Here is a 24,612-nt window from a genome sequence, read left to right as displayed (position 1 = left end):
TTTGGTATTCCTTTATTTCATTTTATGTCTTACATATCAACCACGACCACAAAAAGAATACAAATAGTAATATAGTGTCAAGTAGTTCTTGACATGATCTTGATTTTAATGGGAATACTTCCATTGTTTCCTTCTTTAATTTGATATATCATTTTAAATATGTTAAAGTAATACCATCCTATGTATATAATAATAAATGGATGTTAAATTTAAGTGTTGAATTTTGTCAAAAGCTTTTTCTGCATCTATTGAGATGATCATATGGTTTTTATTCTTCAATTTGTTAATATGTTGTATCACATTGATTGATTAGCATATATTGAAGAATCCTTGCATCCCTGGGATAAATCCCACTTGATCATGGTTCAGGTTCATGACCCTTTTAATGTGTTGTTGGATTCTGTTTGCTAGTATTTTATTGAGGATTTTTTCATCTATATTTATCAGTGATATTGGTCTGTAATTTTTTTGTTTGTAGTATCTTTGTCTCGTTTTGGTATCTGGGTGATGGTGGCCTCATAGAATGAGTCTGGGAGTGTTCCTCCCTCTGCAATTTTTTGGAAGAGTTTGAGAAGGATGGGTGTTAGGTTATCTCTAAATGTTTGATAGAATTCGCCTGTGAATCCATCTGGTCCTGGACTTTTGTTTGTTGGTAGCTTATTAATCACAGTTTCATTGTCATTACTTGTGATTGGTCAGACCCTTTGTTTTTCTCTTCTTCTTCTTGGACCCCTATAATTCGAATGTTGGTGCATTTAATGTTGTCCCAGAGGTCTCTGAGACTATTCTCAATTATTCTCATTCTTTTTTCTTTATTCTGCTTAGCAGTAGTTATTTACACTATTTTACTTTCCCGGTCACTTATCCATTCTTCTGCCTCAGTTATTCTGCTAATCATTCCTTCTAGAGAATTTTACTTTCATTTATTGTGTTTTTCATCATTGTTCATTTGCTCTTTAGTTCTTCTAGGTCCTTGTTAAACGTTTCTTGTATTTTCTCCATTCTATTTCCAAGATTTTCAATCATCTTTACTATCATTACTCTGAATTCTTTTTCAGGTAGACTGCCTATTTCTTCTTCATTTGTTAGGTCTGGTGGGTTTTTACCTTGCTCCTTCATCTGCTGCATATTTCTCTGTCTTCTCATTTTGCTTAACTGACTGTGTTTGGGTTCTCCTTTCACAGTTGCAGGTTTGTAGTTCCTGTTGTTTTTGGTGTCTGCCCCCGGTGGATAAAGTTGTTCAGTGAGTTCTGTAGGCTTCCTGGTGGAAGGGACTGGTGTCTGTGTCCTGGTGGTTGAGGCTGGATCTTGTATTTCTGGTGGGCAGGACTGCATCTGGTGGTGTGTTTTGGAGTGTTTGTGAACTTGGTATAATTTTAGGCTGCCTCTCTGCTAACGGGTGGGGTTGTGTTCCTGTCTTGCTAGTTGTTTGTCATGGAGTGTCCAGCACTGTAGCTTGCTGGTTGTTGAGTGGAGCTGGGTCTTAGTGTTGAGATGGTGATCTCTGGGAGAGCTCTTGCCGACTGATATTACATGGGGCCAGGAGGTCTCTGGTGGACCAGTTTCCTGAACTCGGCTCTCCCACCTCAGAGACCCAGGCCTGATACCCAGCCGGAATACTAAGACCCTCTTAGTGACATGGCCAGGTATGTGGGGATGTTTCTTGCCTTTTGGGAAGTCTAAGGTCTTCTGCCTGCATTCGGTAGGTGTTCTGTAGGAATTGTTCCACATGTAGATGTATTTTTGATGTATGTTCAGGGAGGAAGGTGATCTTCACATCTTACTCCACCATCTTGAAGGTCTCCCTGATATTCCCCAATTCTATGTCTCCTGTGGAAATGTCTCTCCCTGGCTTAGATGTCTATTGGCCACATCTCCATTTTTAAGATCTTAAGATATCTCAAATACAAATCAAGAGAAATCACATCTTTTAAAACCTCCTTATCCTTTTGCTTCATTAATTAAGAAAAGTGAATGAAACTGCCAGTTATTCACTTGTCCAACCCAGAAATCCTCCACAGTAAATTAATCATCAGATCTGTGGACTTTTCCCCCAAATATTTATTCACTTCTTTCCATCTTCATTGAATGCACCTTGTCTTCATTATCTCTTGAGTGAAATACTGGAATAGTCTCCTGACTGATCCTCCTGCCTCCAAAATTGCTATCATCTACACTGCTCTTCAGAGTGATTTTCCTAAAATCCAAATTTGATTATATTATTCCTCTGTATAAAATCCTAAAATGTCTCTCTGTTACTCTAGGTTAAAAGACATTTCTTAACACAGATGACCAGGTAACCCTGCTTGTCTCTCTGGATTCATTCCTAGCTACTCTCCACTCTCAAACGAAAGCTCAGACATGCTAAGCTTTCTCTCCACAAACTCATCAGGATCTGTCTTTCCTCTGGTTTTTTGCTACCACCCTTTGTAATTCCTATCATCTGGAACCTTCTTTACTATTCTTTATTTAACCAACTCCCTATTCATTCTTCATAGATATAATCAACACAAGGCTAACTAAAAAAATAAAAACTAAAGTATTAAAATTCTTAAGATTTGTGAGTGTTATCTTATGCAAAAAACTGACACAATATTGTGATAATTTACTCATAATTAGAGTACTGTGCTATTTGCTGAATATTTAATTCCCATGTTTATGGGAAACTTTGAGAATTTAAACCATCCAATGAGAGGGAGACTAGATAATAGAGGCCTTGAACTGTGCATATAAAATGCTACTAAAGGATTCTAAGAATATATATATTGACATCATAACTATGAACATGAGAAAGGGGAATGTGAAAAAACATGCAGAATCAATGGTACCTGTCTAAACTTAGAGTTGTATTATGAAGAACTACAAGTAGTAGGAAATATTATCATCAAAAACTCACACTGAGCAAGGATGGAAACGTAGATTTAATATTAGGAAAATCATTATATCAATGGGTGCCTGACAGTTGAAAAGGCTTTTTATCTGAGACAGAGTATTCTCTCCTATGAAAGTGTTCAAACAGTAATCAGGTTATTTTTCCTTTCCCACCTCCATTGTCTGTCAGATCAGAGAAGTTATAGAAATGATTCTTTGATTGGTTGGTGACTCATTTACCAATTCAATCAATAGCAATTCAGTAGATGTTGGAACTGATTCATCAATAAACATGTCTTAGTGGAGTTCTCTCATATATTAATAGACTATGATAAGTGCTAGGATATAGATAAAAAATTTATGATCAATTGTAACTGAGTAAAAGTGAATCCTTCACAGAAGTCTTAGTGTTAGATCCCTGTTTCAAAGAGCATGGAGTAACTTCTTTTATTTTCTCCAACTTTATGATTCTTTGATTTTATGATTCAATAACTTGAACTTTATATCATATTTTGACAAGTTGTTTATATTGTATTTATAAAAAGGTTAGTAGCTATATCTATTATTTCCAGATTTTTCTTCTTAATGAATTAGTATTTTCAGTCTCAAAGGAATGTCAAAGAAAAGAGAGAAGACACAAATTACTTATGACAGGAATGAAACAGGGGATATCATAGACCCTATGGATATTAAAAGGATGATATAAGAATATTATTAATAACTCTAATGCATTAAATTGACAACTTCTATGAAATGGACCTATTCCTTGCAAAGAACAAACACAAAATGATTTGAGCAGCTTTATAACTTTTAAGGTAACGGAACTCGTAATTTTAAAATTCCTGAAAAGAAATCTCCAGGCTCAGATAGTCTCAGTGGAGGTTTCTACCAAATCTTTAAGGCACACAGATCAGAAAGGAAGATATAAACCTGTCCCAATTTTCAGATGACATGACTGTCAACATAGAAAATCTAAGGAATGTATTATCAAACTTTGAGAACTAATACATGACTCAGCAAGGTTGCAGGACACATGATCTACATATAAAATTAATTGTGTTTTTATATACCATCATTGAATATGTAGAAACCAAAATTTAAAATATAATATCATTTATAATCCCTTAAAAAATGAAATACTTAGGTGTAAATCTTATAAAATATGTACAGGACTTGTAAGCCAAAAACTACAAAACACAGGTGAAAAGAAATCAAAGTCTAAATAATGGAGAGATAAACTGCTCATGGATTGGAAGACATCCTATTAAAGATGTTATTTCTCCCAAACTGATATATGTATTTAATAAAATTCTTGTCAAAGTTACATCACTGTTTTCGTAGATATAGAGATGATTTTTTTTTAAATGTGAAAGCAAAGTCAAAGGAACCTGAATAACTAAGGTTATATAGTTGAAAAAGAAAAATAAACTAAAAGGACTCTCTCTACCTAATTTTATGATTTGTTATAAAGCTTTAATTTTCAAGACTGAGTGGTACTGATGAAGGAACAGACACTTGGATCAATGGAACAAAACCCAAAACAGCTTCACACAAGCACAACCAACTAACATTTGACAAAGATGCAGATGCAGTTGAAGGGAGGACAGCTTTGTTAATGGTGAAGCAACTGGATAACTGGGAAAAAAAAAAGACCCAAACCTCACACCTTATACAAAAATTAACAAAATGGAGCATACACTTAAATGTAAAATATAATACTATGCAACTTTTAGAAGGAAAAATAGAAGAAAATCTGGGACCTAGAACTCAGTGAAGTGTTTTTGACCGTGATATCAAAAGCATGATCCCGGGCTTCCCTGGTGGTGCAGTGGTTGAGAGTCCGCCTGCCGATGCAGGGGACACGGGTTTCTGCCCCAGTCCGGGAAGATCCCACATGCCGTGGAGAGGCTGGGCCCGTGAGCCATGACCACTGAGCCTGCGCGTCTGGAGCCTGTGCTCCGCAATGGGAGAGGCCACAACAGTGAGAGGCCCGCATACCACAAAAAAAATAATAAAAATTAAAAAAAATTTTTTAAATCCCTAAAAGGAAAGATCAATAAATTGGACTTTAGCAAAATTACTCTTTCCCTGTAGAGAATGTAAACATAACCTAAAGCCTATGAGAGAACATTTGCCACTTACACATCTGCCAAAGGACTTATGTCTATAATATATGAAGAACTCTCAAAACTCAACAATTTGAAAGCTTCTGATTAAAAAATGGGCAGAAGGGCTTCCCTGGTGGCGCAGTGGTTGGGAGTCCGCCTGCCGATGCAGGGGACACGGGTTCGTGCCCCGATCCCGGAGGATCCCACGTGCCGTGGAGCGGCTGGGCCCGCGAGCCATGGCCGCGGAGCCTGTGTGTCCGGAGCCTGTGCTCCGCAACGGGAGAGGCCACAGCAGTGAGGGGCCCGCGTACAGCAAAAAAAAAAAAAAAAAAAAATGGGCAGAAGACATGAAGAAACATTTCACCAAAGAGGATATACAGATAACAAAGAAGCACATGATAAGATGTTCAACACCACTAGCTATCAGGGAAAATGCAAATTAAGACCCTGATGAGATATTAACCTATACCTATAAGAGGAGCAATAATAAAAATAAAATAGTTACAATACCAAATGCTCACAAGGATGTGGACAAACTGGGTCTCTCACACATTGTTGGTGGTAACATAAAATGGCATAACCACTCTGGAAAATAGTACTATGGTATGTTACATCCATGCCATGGAACATGAGTCAGCAATAAAAAGGAACAAATGATTTACACAACAACTTGGATGGCTCTCAAGGAGATTATGCTGAATGAAAAAAGACAGTCTCAAAAGGTCACAAACTGCATTTACATATTTATATAACTTTCTCAATATTAAGAACTATAGGGATGGAGAACAAAATAGCCGTTTCCCAAGGTTAGGGATGGTGAGAATAAATGTAATTATAAAGGAATAGCTCAGGGGAGATTTTGGTGGAGACAGAATATTTGATTGTAATGTGATGATTACATGAGTTTTCACATATAATAAAATGCCATAGAACTATACACACATATTGAACCATATTGTTTCCTGGTTGTGATATTATACTATACTATAAAATGTAACCACTGAGGGAAACTACATGAAGGGTACACAGAATTTCTCTGTACTATCTTTGTAACTTCCTATGAACCCACAATTATTTCAAAATTCATGTCATATGCCAATTATTATTCGGTGACATCATCAGGAAATTGTGATACAGTGATTTCCTTTGTAGTGCCTTATTCTATGAAGTAATAATAATAAATTCTGTAAACAATACTTTCCAAACTGTTTCACAGAACAATTGTTCTATAAGGAGTATACTTATTTCCATGTAAAAAAATGAGTTTGCGGGTAATTTGGAAAAATCCTATTTATAATACCAGGTTTTGAAAAATTGTCATAATTTTTTCTTTAGTGATGACTACCTGATTTCATAATTCTGAAAATATTACCCTAATGCATGTCACTTTACAACACTGAGTTCATGAGAAAGGGATCAGTGTTGATAATCTTGGAAAGACAGTGAAAGTTTTCTAAGCCTCAGTCACTAAGCTACAGCCTGCAAATAATGAACTCCTGAAGCTTAGGACAGCAGATCCTTCACAAGAAGCCTGGTTTATTAACATTTTGATACCTGACCTACTTTTGAACATAATCTCCCAAAGAAAACAAAAGCTATTCATAGTGCATGATTAATAAAGTCTCTGAAAATACACTAGCTGTTTTCAAGGCGATGTAAAAATCCACGTTGGGATTAGTATTTAAATACCTTAACTAAATTATTTCCCCCTCACCCATCCAAAAGTGCTTTGTACTTATTCTAACTCCCATTCACAAGGTGAATGTTTATGTACATATTTCTCTAGCTAGACAAAAAGCTCCACAATTCTTCAGGTAATACCTTATTTTTCTTTGTTTTTTGCTCCAGGGCCACTTATATTAGAGATGCCCAATGTTTAACCAAATAAATAAATGTCCAGTATGCAAGGCTAGGTCAGGATGGTGTACACTGGTGCCAGTAGAGTCCCACAGAGGTACTCTACACCTTTAAATTCATTTTTTTTGCCACAACTGAGCACAAATTCTGATATGCTAAAAAGTTTTAGATGGAGCACTGGATATGGTGTAGAAGTAACAGCTATAATATAACCTTACTGTGAGTAAAAAGTCACATATATATCATAGCATCAAACAATAGCCCCTTCTCCCCCCAAAATTCATCAGTTTACTGGAAACAGAGAGAATTCTGCTATAACAAATGAGAAAGGGTAGTCAGGATGTAAATGAGTCAACTCAATATGTCCTGAAGGATAACTGCTTAGGGGAATTACAGTTATACATTCATAGAGATCAAAGGAAATTGTTAGTGATGTGGTGATAATATAGAAAGGACCGTGTTTTAATTACAGCCAACTTTTTAAATGTTTTTGAATTTTTAAAAAATTCATTCAAATACATCAAATATCACTTGGTTCAAATACATTATTTTTCCATCTTTTTTGTTTGTTTGTTTTTTAACATCTTTATTGGAGTATAATTGCTTTACAATGTTGCATTAATTTCTGCTGTATAACAAAGTGAATCGGCTATATGTATGCATATATCCCCATATCCCCTTCCATCTCTACTTAAATGTCAATTTCTCAGTGAGAACTTTTCTGATGGCCCTATTTAAAACTATAACCATCACTCTAAGCATCTTCTTTCTCACTTTTCCCTATTTTACTTTTTGACAAAGCACTTATCATTATGAAATATGCTGTGTTATTTTACTTGCTCTGCTTTGTCTGTGTCCCCTTCCACTACCACCAAACGTAATGCAAGCTCCATGAGAGCAGGAAATTTGTCTGTACCGTTCACAGCATTATTCTTAGTAACTAGAACAAACCCTTGCACATAGTAGATGCTCAATAAATATTTGCTGAATAAATGCATGAACGTTCATTCTTTAAAACTTCTTAAAATCGCCAATAAATTATATCAGGCAATTAAATACATACGTAGGCATTAAATCTTGACTTAACTATAAATGGTTCAATTAAATTCATTAAGAAAATATACACAGAATCATTTTTAATATTTAAAAAGCTAATTATTGCCCCTATTAAAATCCTGATATATTTGTATATGTCAATAAGGAAACAAAGAATAAAATAATAGCTCTTCCTTCTCACCAGAGAACTTTTTCAAATGTTTGTATTGTTTAGATGAGTGCTTCTCAAATTTTAGTGCACATATACTTGTTAAAATGCAGTTTATGATTAAGTCTGGGGTGGGGCCTGACTTCTGACAAAAATACTGTTTGTCTCTAGACCAAGATTTGAGTAACTGAGTTTAGATAATTTTTCAGCAGTGTTAAATTGCACACTGATGTAACATTAAAAAATGATATTTTTAGAAACATTCATCCAATAGGAAAAAATGTGTTTAAAAATATTTGTAATGACTTTAGCAAGGTTACTATAAGTAACTGAGTATAAGAGTTTGATTTATTGTTAATCACGTGTTCTTTCACCAAGAGGGAACCCTAACATAAACTATGGACTGTGGTGATAATGACATCTCCCGTGTAACAAATCACCACTCTGGTGGGGGACATGATAGTCCGGGGGGGCTGTGCATGTGTGGGGATTAAGTTTTGCTGTGAACCTACAACTCCTTTAAAAAATAAATTCTATTGAAAAATTTAAGAGACGGCCTCCAGAATGAGAGAAGATATTTGCAAATCATACATACGATAAGGGCTTAATATCCAGAATATATAAATAACTCTTACAACTCTACAATAAAAAACACACAATCCTGTAAAGAAAAGCACAGAGAACTTTGACAGTTCTCCAAAGAATATACACAAATGGCCAATAAGCACAACAAAAGATGATTAACATTTTAGTCATTAGGGAAAGACAAATCAAAACCACAATGAGATTCTACTTCATACACACTAGGATGGCTATAATTTTTAAAAAAGAAAGAAAGAAAGAAAGAAAATAACAAGTATTGGCTAAGTCCCAGATCTCCTTCAAGAATTTGCCCAGGAGGGGGAATTAGATGAAGGGAGTCCAAAGGTACACACTTCCAGTTATAAGATAAATAAGCACTAGGGCTGTAATGTACAACATGATGACTATAGTTAGCACTGTTATATGATATATTTGAAAGAGATTAGATCCTAAGAGTCCTCATTTCAAGGGAAAAAACATTTTTTCCTCTTTTTATTTTTTTGTACCTATATGAGAAAATGGATGTTAATGGATTACTACTAAACTTATTGTGGTAATCATTTCACAATATAAATAAGTCACAATGATGTATACCTTAAACTTATACAGGGCTGTATGTTAATCATATCTCAGTAAAACTGGGAGGGGGAATAAATAAGTAAAATGAAAAAAAATTGTTTAAATATCTTTCATCAGGCCTATCCTCATCAAGCTCCCTAATATTGCTATTTGCTCTCCCTCCATTTTTCATCTCCTTTAATTTACTCTATGTTTTCTCATAGAAAATGTATCACTTATCAACTTCTGACAAACTCTGTAATATACATACACACAAACACACACACATGGATATTCTGTGTGTGTGTGTGTATGTGTGTGTGTGTAGAGGAAGAAAGAATATTTTCTGTTTAACAAAGGAGAATGGGTAATATGATTTTTGTCTGTTTCATTTATGGATGTACACTAGATGTCTCAAACACTGCTTGACATATACCTTTTCAGTAAATATATGTTAAATTAATTTGATATTTTTGTCTTCTCGATTTCCCTTGATCATTCTTGACAGGGTCTTGAAAATATTATCAGTCTTTCCAAATCCTCTCTCTCTGACATTTATGTTATATTCCACTAATTTGTATTATTAACCAATTAATTTCTTTGGTAAGGATTTAAGTATATAAATTTTTCACTAAGCATTTTCTTGGGAAGCCCTACCACAGGTTTTTTAATGCACTATTATTATTATTATTTATTTAAAACATTTTCTAATTTTACTGTAATTTTTTTGGTGGGGAGATGGGTTATTAAAAGTGTCTTGTAACTAACAGGGAATTGTCTAGCTTTTGTCTTACAACTGATTTCCAGCCTAATTCAAAAGATGTAATCCATTTCACTTTAATCCATTTAAAATTATTGATGTTTGCTTAGTGCTTAATAACATATATTCTGTGTGTACTTGAAATAGATGTCTGCAGTTGGGAAATACAGTATTACATGTGCCCATTAGGTTCAGATTACTTACTAATTATTCTGGTCAAATATCCTGCATCCTTACTAATCACAGTGCAGAATTAAATTATTTTGAGCATGTCTGAGATACTCTTGTGTATCACCAATAAATATGCTAATTGGAAAGTACAGAGAAACAAAAATATGATTGTTTGCCAAAGGAGCCTCTATACCAATGGCAAAATATGTTCAACTGAGATTTCAGATTTCTCAGATACACAAATCACTTTCTTTTTGACTATGTCCTATATTTTAGATATATTTATATTATAAAGCAAAAAAAAAAACAGTTAATCTGTCTTCCAAACCTTGCTTTCTGAGCCTATATTGGTCTACAGAAAATTAAAGCCACAGGTACTTTTGTTTTATAAAGGATTATTTTCTTTTCTTTTGTCAGAGATAGTCTATGCCTTTACAAAGAGCTCAGCAGTTTCATTCTTTCTTCTATTCCTAGGTGGTGTATTTACACCAAATGATATTTTAGATATTTTTTTAGAGTTGTGATACATGTTCAGCCTTTACTTAGACTTCTCACAAAAAAAAAAAACCCAAAACAAACAAAAAAAAAACCTCACACAAGTTCCAAAGATCATGAAACGTAAGTCTAAATTCTTGGTTGGTTGTCAGCCAAACTTCTGAGATCAATTGCTATGGTGATTTTTTTTAAAGTTTTTCTTCCTATTCTTCTGGGTCTAATTAAGCATCAAAGTTGATAGTATATGCAGTAAAAATAACAGCACTCATAATTCATATAGCAGGTTCTAGCCACTCTATAATTAAAACATTTAAAACATTAACATAGGAATACAATTGAATTTTTAAATACATAATAAAATAAGCAGTGTTACATAAAAAGAAATCATATTCATGTAATAAGAACCAATATCAAAATGTGGGTTACTTTTAAGGTTTGTTCTCACTTTTTGGTTGTTTATTTATTCTAAGGAGCTGAAAATATTTTCTTCTTCTCATATAATATCTGGAACTAATTCATCTCTCTTGCTCCAGTATTACTGATATCACAGCCCCTTTCAAACGTTACAGTGGTTTGGCAGTCAGTTCACCAGAAAGCACCTTCTGATAAAACTTTCCCTCCAAGGGTTTGTAATTACTTTTGTCTTTATTTTCCATACAGAAGAACTACCATAAGTTTCAGTACATTTCTCTGACCCTCTTAGTATATCAGTATACCATCCCAAACACAGATAGAGGATTCCTAGAAATATTCGCAAAGTTATTATCTAAATAAAAAGAGTTCAAGGAAAATTTAGCCAGAAATAAAATACTTAACACTGAAAAAATTGCATTAAATCATATCTTGGGAAAGAGATAAGTTGGCAACATGACAAATAAAATTCAAAAGCATAATATGTGTTCTGTTCGACTGATAACCTAATAGATTTGTGAGATACTCATATGAAAATAGCAATGAAGAAAATGTAAAAGCATGTGATGCAGAAAATAACTAAAAACGCAGCAAAAATATTCATAAGTTAAAGGTAAAAATTAATACAGAATACAAGATTAGTCAAACAGTTTTTCTTGGTTCATATAATAGTAATTGATATTATAAGATATAATCCACACTTGAAGAAACAAATAGTTATTGGATATACACAGGATTTCTACATCTACAACTTTTTTGGTTTTCCTAAGATTCAGTTGTACACAGAGGTGGTATGGTGGCTTGGGCAAAGCAGTGAATCATAAATCAAAGTACCTGGAAACTATGATCAACTCTGTCAGTACCAGTTTTACAAAATTTTACCAAATCTTAGCCACTCTTGTTCAGGAGCTTTATCCATGGAATGCACTAGTAATATCTGTCCCACTTACCCGTCGGGTTTCTGTGAAGATCAAGTGGAGATTAGTAGAGAGAAGGGCTTTGAAAGTTAAAAGTTTTATGTAAATGTGAGCTCTTAATATATTGATGTTGTTCTTGTGATTCCAGATTTGGTTTCAAGAGGCAAAAAAGAGATCAAACTGTAATACGCTAGCTCAGAAATTATTATTGGTAATAGTGGAATAATTTGTCAACCTTAATTCTGACAATTTGTTTTCACCTCATTTGCAATGAAATGAGGCAACAACGCACTGTGTTCCATGATTTTAGACTCCCCTGAATGAGCACATATGGCCCATTTAGCTAAGGATATTTTAACAGGTGCCGTTTATTATGAGTTGACCTCTTTTAACAATATTACACAGCTGATATGTGTTTCCCTTAGGAGATCACGTTGTCTATTTTATACATTATCTGGATATTGATTTTTTGGCTTTTTTATCCACTTATCCCAGCTCATAATTGACCCAAGGGAATGACAACTCCCTGAAATCCATCAAAGCACAAAGGCTTGGGCCTCCCTGGTGGCGCAGTGGTTGAGAGTCCGCCTGCCGATGCAGGGGACACGGGTTCGTGCCCCGATCCCGGAGGATCCCACATGCCGCGGAGCGGCTGGGCCCGCGAGCCATGGCCGCGGGGCCTGTGTGTCCGGAGTCTGTGCTCCGCAACGGGAGAGGCCACAGCAGTGAGAGGCCCGCGTACAGCAAAAAAAAAAAAAAAAAAAAAAAAAAAAAAAAAAAGCACAAAGGCTTGTCAACCTTATGTGAATTGCCATTGGTGGACGTTTTGCTTGCCTTCTTTCCAAAGATTTATTTCATATGGAAAATACTTGTTTGCATTCCGTTTGTCTTTGAAGACACCTGTTTTCCAGTTAATCTCCAATTGTTCACATACAAACAGAAAGCCATTGATTAGTTTTAAATGACTTTCGGTTCTAAATTAAGTATTGAGAGGGAGAAAGGAATGTATTTAAATGGTTAAATCACCTTATCTGCCTTGGCTGCTGAGTTATATATACTCTGTATTTTTCATCAATGAACCCATTGCACAGAGGAAGGTTGTGGGAGACAAAGGCAAAAGTAAGGAGACAGAACACTTCTACTCACCACAGATGAAAGGAGTCTCATCTGAATTATCAGCACAATCGTTCACAAAATCACACAGCTTGTCCCTGGCAATGCAGTGCTTGTTAGCGCATGTGAATTCTTGAGCCGTACACGTTCTGTCTGCGTTAAGTAGGGGGGAACAATCTTGAAAGGAAATATCATCCACTGCTACGTCTCCTACGTAACTGATACCACGTTTTGCCCTGAAGACAATCTTAAAAAAAATAATAAAGCCAATATCAGTTGACTCGTCCATCAAGAATTCAAAACTTGGGGCAAACAGTAAATACAGTACAGAACATAAGGGCTTGAATCTGATAAAAATGACCCCGTAATCCCTACGATGAAACTGACCCAGGAAGTTTGAGGGATATCAAAGATCTCTACCACACTCAACAGGTACGAATGTGGGAGTGGCAACACCATTGTCTCTTGTCGAGATTTTTAGCATACAGGGCCTAAGAAACTGGCAGGAGTCACCTACCACTGCAGCATCTGCAACTCGCAGACCCAAAACAAGACCTGCTCACTTCTGACAGCCTCATGATATGTGGAAGCAGGAGGTCAACCAGGTGATGGAATGCACCAAGAGACAGAAGATGCAAGCATATCTTTTACTTTATTTCATCCACTTCTTGCCATTCCTCTGATCTGTTCAACTCAACTATTTGAAATTGAAAATATGTCTAACCTCAAAACTATGAATTTTTTTAATTGGCCACATCTTTGGACTTGAAATGATTGTGATTTGCCTTTGATTAATGTATGTGATGAATGAAATTCTCTTGTGTGCCATTGCTGGACAGTGAGATCCCACTTCTACATTCTTTGATAGAACTGATGAAAAATAGTCACAGGACTCACTAAAGTTTTCAAAGTGAAACTAATTCAGACAGCTTCTACTGAGTTTGTCTGCAAGCTAAATATGTATTTGTGTGTTAACATAAGAAATAGTCATATATTTTAAAGTAAATTTAGGACAATTAGAGATGCATTAACAAGAAATACCTATTTACCTCCATGATTTTTATACAAAATAGTTGTCATCAAACTCCCATCTTTTTACCAAATCTAAACAATTATTTTTCTTGAAAGAAGTAATTAGTTTTTCCTTAAGATGTGTTATGCTTTTATACTATTGTATGAAAACCTAGTTGTCTTCCTTTTAAGATGAGAGAATAGAATAACTGAAAATCATGCCTTTCACATTATTTAAAAAAGCAAATAAATGTATAATTTTTATATAAATTCATGTATCAAATTTACATTAAAGGCATACATTTTTTTTCTTCAGAGCAGATGTGCTGGAAAAGAAAAATAAATTTGTAAGACAGATTAAGAGCTTGGATGTGATTAAGACGAGGTGAAACTAGAAAGAATAATGACTACAACTCTTTTATAAGAAAATTGAGCCCAAGAAAAACATGGATACACAAATTGAAAAAGGTACTGTATTATCTGGATATATCTGAACATTTAATTTAAATCTGTGAGACAATGCTCTGTGATTAAGAAATCAGATAATCCAATGCCACACGATGTTGGTTAAGATTCCATAGACTTTAATACTGAATGTGATTAAACTTTTTTTCAAGAGCAATTATGATATATTTTTTTCTGGTAAAATAAAAGCTGGGTCAATCATTTTGTAAAATTTAGGAAGCAATAGAGCATAGCATTTGTATTATGGACTTGTAGATGACCTGCCTGTGTTTAAAGAGTATCACTGCCATTGTAGTTGTATAAGTAGGGCAAGTTACCCAATTCTAGGTATTTCTGTGCCTAATCTATAAAATGTAGGTAATAAAGGTAGGTACCTCATACAGTTACAGGAGTAATTTTTTTGTTCATAGAACAGAACTTAGCACTTAGTAAGTGCCAGGTATGTGATTGCTCTAGTTATAAAAATTATTATAATTAAATGTTATGCTTAAATTGCGGGTTCCCAAATATAACTCTGAAAACTACCCAATGCTGTATACTTCTACTAAAGGGTTAAAGGCACTCATGTTTCTGAGGCTAAAGGGACTGATACTGTAAAAATGGAAGAACCATGGATAGTATGTGTGTCTCACTACTATTTCTCCAGTGCATAGTAATGTGCTTGCACATAGTAGGTTCTTGATATGCTTTTACTGAAGGAATGAATGAATCACATTAAACATCAAATATTCAGAAACCATTAATATTTCATTTTAAGATTCAAACAACATGGGCATATTTCTCTTCAAATTTCAATGTGAAAAATTGAATTTCAGAAAGGCTAAATTAATAATTGATTCCTCTGCTTAAATTCCTCTTAATGTTGTTTTGAACATGATTTTACCATGCAAATATTCTACTTGCACAGACTAGTTAAGAATTCACCGCCTAAAGTGGAAGCCAATGCCTGGCAGCAGCACAGCCTTCTGCATGTTCTTGCTGATGATTCTTCTTGCCTCAGTTAAAAGGTCTTGGAGGTTAAACAGGTGGAATCCCCTTAATGATAAATTTCATACTGTGCAAGGCCACTAAATTGCTGTCCAATCTTTTCTTCTTCAGGTTGGAATTCTTATCCATTTCCTAAATTATCTACAAATGACCCATAAGAAAACTGGGTCCCAGCAAGAGGTCAAAAATATATGGGATTTATTATAGCTAACATTCTAAGAAATAGGGGATAATGTTGTATCAATGCCTTTAAACAGCTGTATCTAGCCTGTGCTTCCAGTGGACTTGAAAGAGGCTGATCTATCAGATATGGCATGTGATTGTAGATACAGTTACTGAATATTCACAGCTGATTTGGTTACTCTCGCTACATATTGCATTTCCAGTCCTCTGTACAATTAGCAAAGATATTATAGCTTGCATCTATAGATAAGTGGCTCTAAATTCAAGGAATTAAGCCCTGTGCAGTTATGACTAAGAAAAAATGTTCTCTGACATAAATGGCTCTGGATTCCCACTCTCCCTTATCTAATCTTAAATCTTAATAGCTAAGCTTTACCTTCCAATAAACACCCCTTCTGTCAAAAGCAAAACAAAACAAAACAGACAAAAACTCCAAAAGCAAAAAACACACACATCCATGGAGCTCCTGTTTTCCTAATAATCTATAAAAAAATAAAATTCACAGTAAATATCTTGGCACATAATTACTTTCATTTTATTACTTTTATTCTATGTATTATTTGTTCTTTTCCTTTATTTTTAGGTCTTATCCTCCTAATATTGTAATCTACATGAAGACAAATACAGCATCACCCAATTTTGTGCCTCCGAGAATATTTTTCAGTCAAGTAAATCTATTTTCTCTAATAAGGTTCAACAATATAGTGTGCTTTCAAAGGTCTCTTTAATTGGGTTTGAAATAAACTAATGTAATTACTCTACAGTCTCTGAGAATATATTTGCAAAATAGTGGGAGGTGTTCTTAATATGTAGGAGGCTGATTGTGGAGGCAGGAGATGGTTGTCACTAAAATGAGATGTTCCTAGAAAAATGGTTGCCTCTTTGGGAAAAAAAAATTAGGGCATTTCAGAACCATAAATTCCTTATGGAAAATGCTGTAAGGAGTGGTAAGCGTTCATACAGCACATCAGAAAGGGAAAGAGAGACAAGAAGACAAGGGGTAGAGGAAATAAATTAAAATTAAAGAATCAACAAAATTCAATCATCATCTAAATACTTGGATTACAAACCTGTATATAGGAATGAACGCCTAAAAACACCTCTAATTTTTTCCACTGTGCACCTTGCTGTCCACTTTGAGCCCACAGTTTAGAAGTAACATTGTCTATCTTGCTGAGTACCTGCAGAGATAAATCAAGTAAGAAGTGTTGAAATATTTTACCTTGACAAATTCTAAACATGTAGAATTCTCCCAGTAATTTTTTTTTTCATTTTAATATCAACATGAAACCCTGAGAGAAAAGCTCAGACATTTTTCATTAGATGTCTTTGTTTTCTAGAACAGCACTGTGCCCCCAGGGTACCTCATGTGCTTTGTGTAATAAATTTGTGCATGAATATCTGTCAGTCAAGTCTGAAGTTATCTGGGCACCATATGATTAAGAACTCTTAACTACCTTAGTTTTTAAAAATCTGACAGCAAGAACAACTGGAAGTCTCAATATTAAATAATATTCATGTAGTCACATGAAAAGCACAGAATTATTTACTAAAAACAGTTTTGAGAATGACATTAGGTCCAGTGGGGATGGGGATGTTACAGTGGGAGTCCATTCAATTCCAACAGCACATATGGGTGATGTGAGTGGGCACCTACTCATCTAAGCCAGCAAGAGCTCTCCACCCAAAAAACTCTCACCAGTACTACTGGGCCCTCATTCTAAAGGGAAATTGAGACTCATCTCAGCAGAAAAATTATCATGCCTCTTCTTTTAGAATGACACAAAATGAGCCATCAAGAAAGTAATTAAATAGGGAAGAGCAGTAGAGTTCCACATTTTAAAATAACTGACTTAGATGATGTATTTAATTATTTCACAGCACTAATTTTTAACAATACAATGTGTATAACCAATTCATTACTCACATAAAGGGTTTGGGGAGATTTTGACTTTTGAAAGTGAAGGTAACTTTGAATGCTTTCATGATCAGTTTTTAAAAAATTAAATGCAGGGGACTTTCCTGGTGGCTCAGTGGTTAGGAATCCACCTGCCAATGCAGGGGACACGGGCTCGAGCCTTCGTCCGGGAAGATCCCACATGCCATGGAGCAACTAAGCCCGTGTGCCACAACTACTGAGTCTGTGCTCTAGAGCCCATGAACCACAACTACTGAGCCCTCACGCCACAACTACTGAAGCCCATGCACCTAGAGCCCATGCTCTGCAACAAGAGAAGCCACAGCAGTGAGAAGCCCATGCACCACAGCAAAGAGTAGCCCCCACGTGGCACAACTAGAGGAACCCCGTGCGCAGCAACAAAGACCCAACGCAGCCAAAAATAAATAAATAAATTTATATTAAAAAAATTAAATGCAAATGGTTATTTTTATAGAGCTAGAGTTTCTAGAGTCATATAAAAAGTCGCATGTGGCTAGCAAAGATATCACTAAATTCTTGAATTCAAGTTGAATCAACATATTATTAAAGTCAAGAAAACAGAATTTCTAAAATATACAAAAATCATTTTTGAAGGATACTAAAAAGAATGTATAGGAATTAGATCTTCTTTGTATGAATACTGCTCTATACACAAATCACTAAGGAAAACTGTGTTCATGCAACATAGTAATGCAACATTTAATGTTATTTTACTAAGCTGTGCACAAAATAAGGATCATATGTATTACCATTTTAATTATTTGATAATTAACTACTTATAAAATTTTAAGGTTGTTTTATAATTTTTCACAAAAAATCTTATTCTGAAAAAATGAAATCCTACCAGATAATTAATCTCAAACACAAAATATACCTGGTAATTCTCATTTTTCTGATGCAAACCCTGTAGTTAGCTGTATTGATTGTTTTGTCTAAAACCATTTTTAAAAACTCTATGCGACACAAATGGTAAATTGTCACATCAATCCACAAGACTACTTGGATGCTTTCAGATTATTAAACATGCACACATACATATACACAAACAAGTTTACTCTTAAACTGTTTTTGGTGAGAAGTCTCACCTATAATAAATAAAACTATTCTTCCAAAATTGCTTTATAAATTTAACATGTTTCCAATAAAAAAAGTAACAGCATTTTAAAAATAAGATATGTTTATCTAATTTGGGGAGGAAAATAATATTTAATATGGCCAGGAAAATCCTAGAATAAGATAGTTAAAAAATGAGAAAAAATACCTAATATTAAAATTACATCAAGCTACTAGGAAAGAAGTGGTTAAGCAGCTGATCTGCAGTCTATTTCTATTTATTGGGGAAAAATAAAGCAGGTAGCCCAAGTGTAATCTCTTTGCAAATATACTAAACATAGACTTCTTGGAAAACAAATTAATGTTATTTGACGGGGGGAGAGACCTTATCTATGGCTGTTTTTAGTGAGATATCCCTGGCCTAAAACTGCTCATGTAAACAATTCTGAAATCTGGGGATTTATTTTTCAGACATGGCTTCTTGGAAAATGTCATGTAAGCTATGAAACAGAGTATAAACGGAGATGCTTCAAAATTGAGTTGGCTTCTCTGTGTAAATGATGTGTCTATACGTATACTTACAAACCTTATCTATTATATAAGGCATGTCTAATAGGGGAAGACAGGATCTAGAGGATCTGCCTTAAAATTGCAGAACCTCTTTCTGTTTTGTCCGTATAACTTGGTCATCTAAAAAAAACCAGGACCCGCTGGAAAAATAGTTACCTCCAGGGATGGAACAGGATAACAAAAAGTTGAGTCTGGAACATCTTCTTGGCCAAAAAGGAAGGAAATGATCAAAGAATGATTGGACTTGTCAAAGAGACACAGAAGTCAGTTTAAAGGGTTTCCTATAACTGAATCTGGGACAATGTAAGAACCAATAAATAGTAATAGTATTGACAACAAACTGGATAAAATAGGAATCCATGAGTCCACACTGATATAAATCAATAAATGGAGAATTTTTCTAACAAGAGAAAACCAACCTACAAATGTAGACAGAATGATGGAGTTAGACAAAAATAGGCAATCATCATAGTAAAATTAATGTGGCAAAAAGTACTAAAGGAAGCAAAAATTAGTGGGTATAATTGAGTTGAGATCAGGATTTTACATACTCTCAAAATATCTCATCACAAAATATTTATTGATAACAAAGGGAACAAAAGTACTGAGACCAATAGACATCATGTACTAACCAATGGGATGCAATAAAAATAATACAATATTGGTGATATTACAGGGAAAAAATGTTTAACATTGAACAAATCCAATTTGAAGGACATTTCACAAAATGACTGGATTATAACCTTTAAAAATATCAAGATCATAAGGTTTAAGGGAAATGAAGGAATTACTTCTGTTTTAAAGACACTAGGGACTTCCCTGGTGGTGTGGTGGTTAAGAATCCACCTGCCAATGCAGGGGACACAGGTTCCATCCCTGGTCCAGGAAGATCTCACATGCCAGGAAGCAACTAAGCCCATGCACCACAACTACTGAGCCTGAGCTCTAGAGCCTGTGAGCCACAACTACTGAGCCCACGTGTCACAACGACTGAAGCCTGCATGCCTAGAGCCTGTGCCCCACAACGAGAAGCCACCGCAATGAGAAGCCCATGCACCATAATGAAGAGTAGCCCCCCTGCTCTCCACAACTAGAGAAAACCCGCACGCAGCAACAAAGACCCAATGCAGCCAAAAATAAGATAAAAATAAATTTATAAAAAATAAAAAATAAAAATATAAAGACACTAGAAAGAAATAACAATGGAGTGTGATAAGTAATTCTGTATTGAACTCAATTTTTCCTATAAAAGATGTTATTGGGACAATGAGCAAAAACCAGAATCTCTGAGTGAAAGGTAGAATGCAGTTGTCTGTGAGATTCTTGCAACCTTTTGTGAGTATGAAACAATTTCTTTTTTTTACAAAAAAACAATTTGAAAGAGAATATTGGAGAATGTAGCACCACTATATCAAAGACAGCAAGAAGGCACATCCGAATATCACCAAAATGTATATATTCATTTGATTGTGTTATTCTCAGAATATTGATACTGAAACCTATATGACATATTTCAAGGGTAAAACAGTATTACACAGAAGCTGCAACCTCAGAATAAAGACCATAATCATAAATAGAATAGTTTAAAGAAATCCTATTCGCCATTCAGGTCCAATTCTACTGAAGCTTTTTTTCAATCATACTGTTTTCAAACCAGTGAAGTGTTGATAACTGTCCATTTTCATTTATTAGCAGACTACATATTTTAATAACACTAAATTATACAATATGAATTTTTGTAGAAGAAATTCAGAAAATGCAATTGCCTAAGAAGTACCTGGAGAGAACCAACTGTGGCACCATTCATATGGGTCCAGAACACCAGGGTACATTTTGGTCCCGTGCGTGAAATAACAGGAGTGAGGATGTCAGCCATGTCACCAAACTTTCCATTTGAGCTATCAGCATACAGGTACCAGCCATCTGTGGTATTTCTGGGGAAAGAATGATGCATTTATCAGGTAAAAAAAGAAAATCATAAAATACAGTTTGTCATTAACCATATTTTATTGTTCTAAAATTTCTCCTAAAAGTATAACAATGCTTTTAGAGCAATGGTGCTATAAATAATTCTACTATTTTGATTTTGAATCCATGTGTCCATTGGTACAATGTACAAAAATTATGGTAAAGGTTGAAATCATTAGGCCTAATATGTAATAACTTGGTTGATTTTTTTATAATAATACTGCTGATACTCTGATCAGTTTTGTAGAGTTTTTTTATGTGGGTAAAATGAGACATTGAAGCATTGAATACATTTAGAAGAGGCATAAAAAGAACAAAAATATAAATAATTAAAGTATGAAAAAGAGAAAGGAAACTGTCTTGGAGTTCTACTCACTGGTCTAAAAGGCTTTCAGGTTCAAATTTATTTTGTCTATTAATTTAGGTCAGTTTTACTTAAACATATTTTAATAAGCAGGTAGATAACCTTTTAATGTTGTTTTAAGTAAAGAAGGGTATTTATTGGTTCACATAACTGAGAAGTACAGGGGATACACTAGCTTCAGGCACAGTTGGATCCAGGGGCACAAACACTGTTATCAGGACTCAAGTCTCTCCATCATTTGGCTTAAGTGGGTAGATAATTTTTAAAGTGTGTCTTTTTTTCCCCCTAGTTCCAAACCAGAGAGGGAAAATAATGATGGAAACACTTAAATATCAATGTAATCTTGCCATAAGGGATAGAGTTTATGCCCCCACTTTAATTACCAATTCAAAAAAGAGATAATAAAACATTAAAGACATGCTATGTAACACACAGCTTTTTGAAATATTAAATAAGAAGTGATTCCTCAAAATTCAGACATTCTGGCATTCTTTAATTTCTTTGATTAATTATATTTCACACCACTTTTTCACCACATGTGATACAAGTACCATGGAGTTTAAACTTGCTACTTATTAAAACCATTTTGAAAGTTTTATCTTTTTTTTTTGAGGAAAGACATGAATCATTAATAGAAAAGAGATGGAGAGAAAGGGAGAGGTATTCACTCAGTCACTACGTATTTATTGAGTCCGTCTTTCCAGTGTTACTTGTCCAAGGCAGTAGGAACGTGCTGTGGGCAAAAGACATGGCAGGGCTGGCCTCTGACCTCAGCACTTACTAGATGGGCAACATTAGGCAGGTTATTCAACCTCTCTGAACCTATCACTTTCTTCATTTATAAAACAGGATAGCTCCATATTATTACTAGGAGTTAGAAATAAAATAAGTGGACTTTCTATCACAGTACTGGCCCATCTTATATATTTAATAAATGGTAGTTGTGATTTGTGGTTATGTTTATGTCATTAGTTGCTGCTAATAAAGAATTTAGTGCCCTGTGAACTACACAGGGTATGAATTAAGACTGCTTTTAAGAGCTAGGATTATTATATTAATTTGTCTGAATTGTGTGTCAATGAATAAAAAGTTCCAGCTTTGTTCCTTGTGTGTGTTTAATATCCCAGGACCCCACAGATGCTGAGAACAAAGATGAATACATGAATTCTTCATTGGTTCACAGATTCACTGTGATCCAGCACAATTTTAGTAGATATATTTTCCCCCAAATTGACAAACTGATTCTAAGCTTAATATGGAAATACAAAGGACTAAGAATAGCCAATTTTATCACAAAGGAGAACAAAGTTAGAGAATTTACTCTATCAGATACTGATTCATTATAATGGTAAAATAATCAAGACAGGGTGGTATTGAAGTAAAGATGGAAAAATGGGCCAGAGAAATGGATAAAAGGGTCCTGAAAATTCTACATATATTTATACATCTGATTTATGAAAAGCTTATCTCTTCAGAGCAGTGAAGGAAAGGACAATCTTTTCAATGTGGATTGAATAAACTAGGTAGCCTTGTGGGGATAAAACAAACCTTGACCCCTATTTCACAGCATTCAAAAATAATAAATTGCAGGTAGAATGTACCTGAAATGTGAAAGGTAAAACAACAAAGCTTGCCTAAGATACGTAACAACACCTTCGTGATATGAGACTGAGAATTAATCTTTAATAATATATAAGGATTACTATCCATAAGGGGAAATACAAAAAATAGGGCTGTATTCAAATTAAGGATTCCTGTTTATCAAAGATACCAATATGATGATCAAGGCCAACCAGTAAATGGGAGAAAACATTTGTATCCCATTTAACGAATGTAACACTTACTATCTACTATATGTCATGCACTATGCCAGATGTTCAACAATGCCTGTGTGTGTGTAGTGTGTGTATGTTTTTATACATACATATTATATAACTACATACATACAAGGAAGAACAGAATGAAATGTCTCCAAATGCTAATATTTTTCTATCTTTGTTTGGGGGCCACGGCTATTTTGTTTCCTACACAGTGCCTGGTTCACAGTAGACTCTCCAAAAGTACTTGATAAACAAAATACACAAGGTAATTTAAAATCAGTACAGCACATGTGGAAATAAATAGACCTAGGGAGTGACAGAACTGTAGAGTCAGATGAAATTACACAGGAAAAGTTGATAATAGTATATTCCAGGCTGGGGGAGAAAAAAACATAAAAAGACAGAACAATGTTAGAGACCATGGAAGAATTAAGTGACTAAAAGTCACAATTCTAGTAATGATAAAAGCATCTATTCAATGGTTCTTCAACTGGAGGTCCCTGTACTAATTTCCCAGAAACTACACTATGAAAAATGTTAATGTTTAATTTCCCCAATACAGTATAACTTGAGAAAATTCAGTCACAATAATAAATTTAAAATAAATTATTGAAACAATTCTTTAAAATTATATATCCTTGAAATATATATATTTCAATTGCAAGGAAAATGAAAAAAGGGAGACATGCCAGGAGATCAGTTTGAAAAATGGAAATAACAAAACTGCATTTGTGTTTTTACATTGCCCCACAAACACAGTACTAGTGTAAAAGTATATCATTCAGTCACCAGTCTTTTATGCATTAATTGGGGGCACATGATGTATGTATGATTGCTAATGGAAAAATGAAGAATTATATGAACACTTGCCTATGTCTGAGATGAGATTATCTGAGCATGTACCTGCAAAGGAAATCAATTGCCCTCCTGGGATGAATACAGCAGTAATGATCACACCTAACAGTGCTGTCACTCATAAAATATCAGCATCTCTCTACCAGCCTTCAAATTGTCACTTCTCATACAGGGCTGGAAGTAGAATGTTTTATAGAAATATACCTTTCCTAACAAAACACATCATAAACCACACAGTAGTAAAGGTTTAAAGAAAGCAGTGCTTTACACTCAGGTGTTGCAAAAATAAAGATCCCAGGCGATGATGTATAAGTCATTAAGAAGTCATTTATTAAAAGAGGTCTGATTTA

General features: G+C 34.6%; 1 protein-coding gene across 1 annotated transcript in view; it reads right to left on the bottom strand.

The window, feature by feature from the left end:
- MALRD1 (MAM and LDL receptor class A domain containing 1) overlaps nucleotides 1-24,612 on the bottom strand; it is a 625,167-nt gene that overhangs the window by 346,290 nt on the left and 254,265 nt on the right. The window contains exons 23-25 of the mRNA XM_060096153.1: nucleotides 21,033-21,189; nucleotides 16,764-16,874; nucleotides 13,081-13,294 (exon numbers count right to left, since the gene is read on the bottom strand). Coding sequence (XP_059952136.1) covers nucleotides 13,081-13,294; nucleotides 16,764-16,874; nucleotides 21,033-21,189 — 482 coding nt within the window. The remainder of the gene's footprint in view (nucleotides 1-13,080; nucleotides 13,295-16,763; nucleotides 16,875-21,032; nucleotides 21,190-24,612) is intronic.

The sequence above is a fragment of the Mesoplodon densirostris genome, chromosome 4, assembly GCF_025265405.1.
Source record: "Mesoplodon densirostris isolate mMesDen1 chromosome 4, mMesDen1 primary haplotype, whole genome shotgun sequence".
NCBI classification, from domain to species: domain Eukaryota; kingdom Metazoa; phylum Chordata; class Mammalia; order Artiodactyla; family Ziphiidae; genus Mesoplodon; species Mesoplodon densirostris.
The sequence above is the reverse complement of the archived record's forward strand: the minus strand, read 5'-3'. Positions and strand labels throughout refer to the sequence as shown.